This window comes from Hypomesus nipponensis, chromosome 24, assembly GCF_054491055.1.
Source record: "Hypomesus nipponensis isolate SF chromosome 24, ASM5449105v1, whole genome shotgun sequence".
In the NCBI taxonomy this organism is placed as follows: Eukaryota; Metazoa; Chordata; class Actinopteri; order Osmeriformes; family Osmeridae; genus Hypomesus; species Hypomesus nipponensis.
Genome location: NC_140384.1, coordinates 11,087,501 through 11,097,500, shown reverse-complemented (window position 1 = coordinate 11,097,500; position 10,000 = coordinate 11,087,501). Strand labels below are relative to the sequence as shown.

General features: G+C 54.1%; 1 protein-coding gene across 3 annotated transcripts in view; it reads right to left on the bottom strand.

The window, feature by feature from the left end:
• Window positions 1–5,277: 5,277 nt before the first annotated feature.
• hira (histone cell cycle regulator a) overlaps window positions 5,278–10,000 on the bottom strand; it is a 13,067-nt gene continuing 8,344 nt past the window's right edge. The window contains exons 15-25 of one of the 3 annotated variants that reach the window (XM_084690682.1): window positions 9,984–10,000; window positions 9,351–9,577; window positions 9,164–9,219; window positions 8,910–9,055; window positions 8,659–8,820; window positions 8,506–8,564; window positions 8,165–8,270; window positions 7,926–8,048; window positions 6,500–6,663; window positions 6,330–6,418; window positions 5,278–6,245 (exon numbers count right to left, since the gene is read on the bottom strand). The exon at window positions 9,984–10,000 is cut by the window's right edge and continues 142 nt beyond it. In XM_084690682.1, coding sequence (XP_084546808.1) covers window positions 6,129–6,245; window positions 6,330–6,418; window positions 6,500–6,663; window positions 7,926–8,048; window positions 8,165–8,270; window positions 8,506–8,564; window positions 8,659–8,820; window positions 8,910–9,055; window positions 9,164–9,219; window positions 9,351–9,577; window positions 9,984–10,000 — 1,266 coding nt within the window. In that variant the 3' untranslated portion in view covers window positions 5,278–6,128. Of the gene's footprint in view, window positions 6,246–6,329; window positions 6,419–6,499; window positions 6,664–7,925; window positions 8,049–8,164; window positions 8,271–8,505; window positions 8,565–8,658; window positions 8,821–8,909; window positions 9,056–9,163; window positions 9,267–9,350; window positions 9,593–9,983 lie in introns of those variants that run through there. The other 2 variants (XM_084690680.1, XM_084690681.1) reach the window with 2 other exon arrangements.

Here is a 10,000-nt window from a genome sequence, read left to right as displayed (position 1 = left end):
CGTTGCCATGGAAACCCGGCCGGGAAACACAAAAACACATTTGAAAGAGAAAAATACAATTTGAATAGGATCTGTCACGCTGTCATTCTCCCTCTGCATGCTGTCTGCAGGATGAGGGGAAGGGTTGGCACCAGTGGACTCACACACACAGACACACACACACACACACACACAAGGACACAGCTCATCGTATCACAAACACAATATTACATACAAGACGGCCACTCAGTGCTCTGTGTGTGTGTGTCCTGCTGCTCAGGGAGCCTACACCCACACACACACACACACACACACACACAGCTGGGGGCATGGACCCAGGTGTTCCTGAAGACCTACAGAACCCAGGAGAGGAGGAACGCCTCTGTTTACAAGCCCCTCTCTTCCTCCTCCCTCTCTTTCTCCCCCCTCTCCCTCTCCTCCCCCCTCCCCTCTCCCTTCCCCCCCTCTCTCTCCCCTCCCCCCTGTCCCTCTCCCTCCCCTCTCTTCCACCCTCTCCCTCCCCTCTCCCCCCTATCCCTACCCTCTCCTCCCCCCTCTCTTCCTTCCCCCTCTCCTCCCCTCTCCTCCCCTCTCCTCCTCCCTCCCCTTCCCCCCTCTCCCTCCCATCTCCTCCCCTCTCCTCCCTCCCCTCTCCTCCCTCCCCTCTCCCTCCCCTCTCCTTCTCCTCCCCCCTCCCCTCTCCCTCCCCTCTCCTCTCCCCCTCCCTCCCTCCCTCCCCTCCCCTCCCATCCCCTGTCCCTCCCCTCTTCCTCCCTCCCCTCCCATCACCTGTCCCTCTCCCTCCCGTCTCCCTCCCCTCCTCCCTCCCCTCTCCCTCCCTTCTCCTCTCCCTCCCTCCCCTCCCCCCTCCCCCCTCCCCTCTCCTTCCCCTCTCCCTGTCCCTCCCCCTCCCCTCTCCCTCCCCTCCCCTCTCCCTCCCCTCCCCTCCCCTCCCCTCCCCTCCCCTCCCCTCCCCTCCCCTCCCCTCCCCTCCCCTCCCCTCCCCTCCCCTCCCCTCTCCTCCCTTGTCCTCCCTTGTCCCCTCCCCTCTCCTCCTCCCTTTCCTCCCCTCTCCCTCCCCTCCCCTCTCTTCTCCTCCCTTGTCCCCTCTCCTACCCTCTCCCTCTCCTCTCCCTCCCCTCTCCTCCGGGGCAGATCAGTGATGGTGAGATGAGAGATGTGTGGGTGCAGGTGTGAGGATGTTAGGGGAAAGAGGAGATTAAATCAACTGTGATGACTTCCAAACACCCCCTCACTTCACTGCTCTTTCTCTCTCTCCCCCTCTCACTGTCTCTCCCCCCTCTCTCTCTTGCACCTAACCCTGTTGAGTTGACACACACACACACTAACATGCCACGCATTACCACACATGACGTGTGTGTGTGTGTCTCTTGCACACTGCAGCATCTTCTTGTCATACATCCTGCAATGCAATGTGGGTAATTACCAGGCTGTTCTTTTCGCAGGCACACATTCTGAGAAAAGAGGCTGAAATCCCACCAATCAGATGATACTTTCCCTCTTTCGCTCTCTCTCTGTTCCCCCTCTCCACCTGTCCTCCCCTCCTCTCTCCCCCTGGGTGTGGTGTGTGGCAGAGCGAGGGCTTCATAGGTAAACAAAGCTTTGATCAGCCTCCATACGCAAACATCAGACTCATCATGGCTGTCAGCCTTAAAGCAGCAGTGAGGCTGACAGGACCTGCATGCACCCTCGCAGCCCCCCCCCCCACACACACACACACACACACACACAAACCCCCCCCCCCCCCCCCACACACACACACACACAAACCCCCCCCCACACACACACACACACACAAACCCCCCCCCACACACACACACAAACCCCCCCCTCCACACACACACACACACACACACACCCTCCACACACACACCCTCCACACACACCCCCAGGTGAGAGGGGATGGATAGGATGGACGTGCTCCTGTAGGGGAGGAGGGATGAGTAGAGTCGGGGTAGGTGAAGAAGTGGAGAGGGGGAAAGGAGAGAGGAGAAGAGGAGAGGAGGAGAGGAAGGAAAGATCAAAGCCTGAATATTCATGCACAAGCTAATGGAGCAATTACACTCAGCATGTAACAGGACTCCTGCTAACAGGACTCCTGAGGATTTGTGATCACAACACTTCAGACTGGAGCTGGGAGGACTGGGAGGACACAACCACTATTGTTCTATCATTTATGGTTTTTATGCAGCCTAGATGCAGTAAACCGGAGAGAGAGACAGAGAGACAGAGAGACAGAGAGACAGAGAGACAGAGAGACAGAGAGACAGAGATGGTTTGTGAGTAAGTGAGACAGAGTTTGTGAGTGTGTGGTGGGACGATGTTCAAGGCAGACAGACAGACAGACAGACAGACAGACAGACAGACAGACAGACAGGAAGGAAGAGAAAGAGAGAGAAGGATTGTGGCTCTCTGTCTAAAGTCTAATTTGGTCTATGTTGGGCTTAAGTTAAGCTTCATTGGGCTCTCCTTTCTCTCACTCTCTCTCTCTTTGTCTCTCTCTCTCTATCTCTCTCTCCCCCCCCTCTCTCTCTCTTTCTCTCTTTGTCTCTTTATCTCTCTCTCCCCCCCTCTCTCTCTCTCTCTCTTTGTCTCTTTGTCTCTCTCTATCTCTCTCTCCCCCCTCTCTCTCTATGTGTCTATCTCATTCTCTGTCTATGTCTCTCTCTCTCTATCTCTCTCTCCCCCCCTCTCTCTCTATGTGTCTATCTCATTCTCTGTCTATGTCTCTCTCTCTCTATGTCTCTCCCTCTCTCTCTCTCCTCTGTGTGTCTGGACGGTTGGAACATCCTGCTCACATGACGACAACACAGCAACCAAGTCAGGCCTTTCCAAAACTGCTTCATTTGGCAGATAAATGTACCACCCTGCCACACACACACACACACACCACACACACACACCACACACACCACACACACACCACACACACCACACACACACACACACACACACCACACAGCAGGGGCGCGGTAGAGAAAAAAACAAGTGTGAACATAACTGAGTGACAGGAGTCTGTCCGACACGCTGGCTAAGATGTCTGGCTACCCTCTTCTCACACACACACTAACACACACACACACTAACACACACACACACAGATGGCAGCAGTCTGACAGACAGCAGACGGGCTCACCACCATCAGTACAGCACACACTCACACACACACACACACACTCACACACACTCACACACACACACTCACACACACTCACACACACACACACACACACACACTCACACACACACACACACTGATTAACACACACAATACATCTAACTCAGACGCTACATGCAGGAGAGAACAGTTTAGATCTGAGCTGGGGTGCGGATCCTCTCCTCCTCTGCTTCTCCTCCTCTCCTCCTCCTCCCTCTTTCCTCTTCCCTATCCTCCATGTTGTGTTTTAGAAAGGGAATGTTAACCTGCTTTTACCCTCAAGTCTCCACATGAGCAGTAACTAGTGTAGCGGTCTGATCCTTCTCAGAGAGAACATTTGATATTCTCCCAGTCCGGCTCCACACAACCAGACGTGTCAAATAAAACGTGATTTAACATGTTTACCTGAGTAAAGGTAGAGACTTTCTAACTGTTGTAACATGTTCTTTCTGGTGTAACATGTTAAAGACTTCAGCTTTGAAAAGGGAAACTGTTAACAGCAGGCGTCACTATCGCTGCTCAGTCACATTGTGATGATAACTGTTCTGTTTCTGTTGACGTGAGTGTGTGAGTGTGTGTTGGACGGTGTGTGTGTGCTGGCAGCTTGCTGTGGTCGTGTTCCAGTTCAACATGGTTCTGTCTGTCTGTGTGGTGTTCACCTGGGAACTGACCTGGGAACAGCTCAAACCCACTCTAAGGGACCCCTACATGAACACTGACTCCCTTGTGGAAGTTAACTCTATCAAGAAGTTTTCATCTTGGGTCATTATACCGTCAGTGGTTCACTGCTCACTAGCTACTGTGTCTAGGATAGCAGACACTCAGGGATGGAGAAATCGAGGGCTGTTGTCACCTGAAAGCTCCAGGATCTCTCTTTCTTTCTCTCTCTTTCTTTCTCTTCGTTCTTTCCCTGTCTCTCTTTCTATCTGTGTGTGTGGTAAGTCTCTCTCTCTCTGTCTCTGTCTCTCTCTCTCCCCCTCCCTCTCTCTCTCTCTCTCTCTCTCTCTCTCTCTCTCTAGGGGTTCTTCTCTAAAGGATCCAGGTGTGTGCTGGGGGGGTGAAGTGTGTGTGTGTGCTGGGGGGGTGACAGAAGTGTGTGTGTGTGTGCTGGGGGGGTGAAGTGTGTGTGTGTGTGCTGGGGGGGTGAAGTGTGTGTGTGCTGGGGGGGTGACAGAAGTGTGTGTGTGTGTGCTGGGGGGGTGACAGAAGTGTGTGTGTGTGTGCTGGGGGGGTGACAGAAGTGTGTGTGTGTGTGCTGGGGGGGTGACAGAAGTGTGTGTGTGTGTGCTGGGGGGGTGAAGTGTGTGTGTGTGTGCTGGGGGGGTGAAGTGTGTGTGTGTGTGCTGGGGGGGTGAAGTGTGTGTGTGTGTGCTGGGGGGGTGACAGAAGTGTGTGTGAGTCAGAGGACCCTGCTGGAGGACTGGAGGTGTGTAAACCCTAACCCTAACCTGGGGGGTTCCTGATCCAAGCATCACACAGGGAACTGGGATGTGTCTCAGGTGTCTGTCCTGTAGGGATGCTACAGAACGTTGTTGTGTGTGTGTGTGTGTGTTGTGGAACCAGCTGCTCGTTGGGTCGTGTTCCTTCAGACTGAAACACAGAGGATACTCCTCTTATCCTCCCTGTCTCTCCTCTTATCCTCCCTGTCTCTCCTCCCTGTCTCTCCTCTCTATCACAGCCCTGCTGTGCCTCTTCAAGACTGTTTTACTCCAGCACCCACTATCGTTATTCTCACCAACCTGTTTCTCTGAGGGAACAAGTCTTCTCTGCTGTCTCCTTTCTGCTCCTCTCTTCTCCCCCTCCCCCCCATCTGTATGGTGTGATTGATATTCCCCATGAAAGGCAGCAGTAGGCTAATTTATAAAGGGCTATTTCAGACATGAATTATTTACCAGATGTCCCACACTGAGGAGGTATTGACTGGTGCGTCAGGTCTGACCGACCTTGTCATAGAACAGCCCTCTTCTCTGCTCCCACTGTGGTCACAGCCGGCCGTGCAGCTCTGCTGCCCCCTGCTGGAAGCAGAGCTGCAGGGAGGGAACTGACATAAGGAGGAACAGAGGTGGAGAGAGAGGGCATGGGGGTAGTGTTTTAAGAGAGAAAATAAGCAGGACTCACTAAACCCTTATTATATTTAATAGAAAATGAACAAAAAGAACAGGAGTAGAAACATTTTAAAAGGACAGAGAGAGAGGGACAGAGAGAGAGAGAGGGACAGAGAGAGAGAGAGGGACAGAGAGAGAGTGACAGAGGGAGAGAGATACACAGAGGAAGAGAGAGAGACAGAGAGATACACAGAGGAAGAGAGAGACAGAGAGATACACAGAGGAAGAGAGAGAGACAAAGAGAGGGACAGAGAGAGAGAGATACAGAGGAAGAGAGAGAAGTCTTTGCAGGTTAGTGAGGAGGGGCTAGCTCTCACAAAAGGGTACAAAAAAGCCAATGGAGCAGTCGCAGTGCTGGGGTATCTGGGGTATCTGGGGTATCTGGGGTAGTGACCTGTGTATATGAGTCTCTGTACATCAGGAGAAGGGGAGGCGGACAGGATTTGATTGTGGCTGATCTCTGCCCTTCTGTAAGTGAACACCTCCCCCCAGAGTAGAAACACCCTTTACAGTCTTCCAAAAACAAACATTTATTGTCTCTTTTTGGCTTATTTTCCGCCACCAAAGTTTGTCAGTCTCCACCAGCTTGTCAGTCTCCACCCCCCCCCCCCCCCAAACGTGACAGTGTCCTGGGCAGACCCCCCCTGCCCCCCCTCCCTGGAGGTGTGGCCGTGCGGGGGGGGTCACTGGGCGGGGTCACTGGCATTATTTCTCCAGCTGACAGGCAGGGCCTGGGAGGAGAGGACCAATCAGAGGCCAAACTGGTTCTGGAGGAACAATCGTGCTGCAGGCGGGGCCTGGAGGGTGCGGGACAGCCAATCAGAGTCCAGGGATCAGGCCCAGGGTGGAGCAAGGGGGGTTAAGGGTCATTTGTTCTTCAGTAGCTCCAGCTGGTCTTGGTACTCTGTAAACAGACGCTGGAAACGTAGGTTCTGACCAATCACAGGTAAGACCTCTCTCAGCAGGTCTCTCTTCCTCAGACCCTGAGAGAGAGAGAGAGACACAGTCACACACACACCAGGACCTAACACACACACACACACACACGTGGGGGCAGGGTGTGTTACCAGGGTGGTGGGCTCCCAGGCAGTAGCAGCAGACTTGTGGACGGGCCCCAGCAGGTTCTTACACAGCTCTCTCAGACGATGCTCTGACCCTGGACACACAGACACAGACATTACGTGTTGTAAAAAAGGGGTCATTGTCTCTCTGTGTGTCTCTCTTTCTCTCCTCCTACCTTCGTTGACCAGGAAACGAGCATAGATGATGAGCCAGTGGCGGTACTCGTGTGCGGAGAGCAGAGCCAGGCTGGAGGCCAGCTGGCTGTCCAGGAAGGCCAGGGTCAGGCTCTGCTGCAGGTGAGGGGGGGTGCTGGCCAGCCGGCCTGCCAGACGCCCCGCACTGGGGGGGAGAGTTACAGAACCGTTATCACTGTGAGCCTAGAGTGAGCGCAGTGTGTGAGCACAGTGTGTGAGCGCAGTGTGTGAGCGCAGTGTGTGAGCGTAGTGTGAGCGTAGTGTGTGCGCAGTGTGAGTGTAGAGTGAGCACAGTGTGAGCGTAGAGTGAGCGTAGAGTGAGCGCAGTGTGTAAGCGTAGAGTGAGCGCAGTGTGAGCGTAGAGTGAGCGTAGAGTGAGCGCAGTGTGAGCGTAGAGTGAGCGTAGAGTGAGCGCAGTGTGTAAGCGTAGAGTGAGCGCAGTGTGAGCGTAGAGTGAGCGTAGAGTGAGCGCAGTGTGAGCGCAGTGTGTAAGCGTAGAGTGAGCGCAGTGTGAGCGTAGAGTGTGAGCGCAGTGTGAGCGCAGTGTGAGCGTAGAGTGAGCGTAGAGTGAGCGTAGAGTGAGCGTAGAGTGAGCGCAGTGTGAGCGCAGAGTGAGCGCAGTGTGAGCGCAGTGTGAGCGTAGAGTGAGCGTAGAGTGTGAGCGTAGAGTGTGAGCGCAGTGTGTGAGCGCAGTGTGTGAGCCCAGTGTGAGCGCAGTGAGCGTAGTGTGAGCGCAGAGTGAGCGTAGAGTGAGCGCAGTGTGAGCGTAGAGTGAGCGCAGTGTGAGCGTAGAGTGAGCGTAGAGTGAGCGCAGTGTGAGCGCAGTGTGTAAGCGTAGAGTGAGCGCAGTGTGAGCGTAGAGTGTGAGCGCAGTGTGAGCGCAGTGTGAGCGTAGAGTGAGCGCAGTGTGAGCGCAGTGTGAGCGCAGTGTGAGCGTAGAGTGAGCGCAGTGTGAGCGTAGAGTGAGCGCAGTGTGAGCGTAGAGTGAGCGCAGTGTGAGTGCAGTTTGAGCGCAGTGTGAGCGTAGAGTGAGCGTAGAGTGTGAGCGCAGTGTGTGAGCGCAGTGTGAACGCAGTGTGAGCGCAGTGTGAGCGCAGTGTGAGCGCAGTGTGAGCGCAGTGTGAGCGCAGTGTGAGCGCAGTGTGAGCGCAGTGAGCGTAGAGTGTGAGCGTAGTGTGAGCGTAGAGTGAGCGTAGAGTGTAAGCGTAGAGTGAGCGCAGTGTGTAAGCGTAGAGTGAGCGTAGAGTGAGCGCAGTGTGTGAGCGCAGTGTGTGAGCGTAGAGTGAGCGCAGTGTGAGCGTGGAGTGAGCGCAGTGTGAGCGTGGAGTGAGCGCAGTGTGAGCGTAGAGTGAGCGCAGTGTGTGAGCGCAGTGTGAGCGTAGTAAGTGAGCGTAGAGTGAGCCGTACTTGTGGCTGCGTCCCTGCATGGTGGCCAGGGGTCCACAGGACACCAGAGAGTCCTGAGAAGACAGACAGGTGCTGAAGTCAGCACACTGAACCAGGATATCCTGTCTGTCTGATACCAGGTTCCTGGAGGGGGGAGAGGGGGGTTAGGGTCCTTTTGACAAAAAGCTCCTGCTTGTGTCTAAGTTTAATTCCAGCATTGTAACATGTTGACAGTTTTGATGGAATGTGTGTGTGTGTACCATGTCTCTAGAGAGGAGTTGTAGCAGTAAGATTTTCCATTAGAGAGACTGATAACTGGAACACCCTGCTGGGTCAGTAAGGACTGGTACACTGTGGTGTCTGTACCTGGAGAGGAGGACAGGAGAGGAGGGGGGAGGAGAGGGGTAGGGGAGGGGGGAGGAGAGGAGAGGAGAAGGGTAGGGGAGGGGGGAGGAGAGGAGAGGAGAGGAGAAGGGTAGGGGAGGGGGAGGAGAGGAGTAGAGGGGAGGGGAGAAAGTCCGGTAAAACGTTGAACATGTTTGAAGATGTTCTTGTTGTTATTTTGCCTCCACTCCAGGAGGGGGCAGTGTGGAGGTTTCACCTGACAGGATGGTCTGGAGAGATTCATTCTTCACCAGAGCTTTCTGCTTCTGGACATCCCTGAGGAGAGGAGAGATGTGAGCACAAGGAAAGAAGAATGCCATTATATATTCCCCCTTCCCTCCCCCCCCTCCCCTTCCCTCCCCTCCCTCACCAGACAGAGAGAGAGGCAGAGGCAGTAAGAGCCATGACGTAGTATCCAGAACAGTGCAGCGCTGACATGGGAGCAGCCAATAGGATGGCAGGAAGAAGGCGCTGCCCACAGGAAGAGAACACCGACAACATCCTGTCCTCACACGCCACGGCAACCACGTCACTAGGGGAGGAGGTGGGAGTTAAAGACTGAAGAGACTAAACGAAACCCTTCCTCCATCCCCTCGTCGATGGAACCCCAATCCCCCTCACCTGCTGCCCGCTGCGGTGATCACTCTGCTGGGCAGCAGGGTGATCCAGTCCCTGCCCTCCCTGGAGCACCGGAGCTGGCTCAGCCTGGACCCTGCCACGCTCAGCTCGTTCTCCACCTCCAGGAACACCGAGGGCTCCATACACACCTGCACACACACGCACACATATATATATATATATATATATATATATACACCTGTACACACACATCTATCTTGGTTGGGGCTGGTTCCAGCAAGTTAACCAGGACATACCTGAAGGGTGAAGGTCTTCTGGGGGGGGGGCGTGGCCAGTCTGAGAAGGGGCGGTGCTGGGGGGGGGGACACCTCCTGGAACCTTCTCTGACGACAGGGTCACCTGGGGGGGGGGAGATATGGGAGAGGTGAGGAGGAGAGAGAGGGTGAGAGAGGAGAGGTCAGAGGAGAGAAGGTGGAGAGCTGCGAGACACCAGATCCCATGGTTCTCCTACCGGCTGGAACACTTGGGAGGGCGGGGCGGCGGCCATCTTGTCCTTGCGAGGTCGTCCCTTCTTCCTCTTCTCCCCTGGCTCCGCCCCCTCCAGCAGCTCTGACTTCCTCTTGCAGAAGGACAGGGGCTTGGCGGACATCTTGCCCTCACTGTCACTACTGCTGTCCTCCTTCCCCCTCTGGGGGTCCCTGGAGGTCACCCTAGGGGGGACATTTCTTAGAATACTATGTCATGTCACGTAATGTCATATTTATTTCAACCTGTGAAACTTTTTTCAAAAATATTTTTTTCTGCATGTAGAAACCTTTTTTTCAGATTTGTTCTTTTTTAACCCTTCGAAACAGGAAATGAAAGAAGGCAAGCAATAAATAATATTGTTCATGCCACCAAACACAGATTCAAACTAAAGGAGCCTGGCTTTAAAATGTAATAAGTAGAAAGTACAGATATTTGTGTAAGAAATGTAAGGAGTGAAGGTAAAAAGTTGTCAGAAAAATAAATAGTGAAAAAAATAATTATTAGTCAGTCTTTGTACTTCGTTATTTCCCATCTTTAGTGGGGAGGTGTGTGTGTGTGTGTGGGGGGGGGGGGGGTCAGCCGCTGTACCTGTCCAGGGGTGTGAG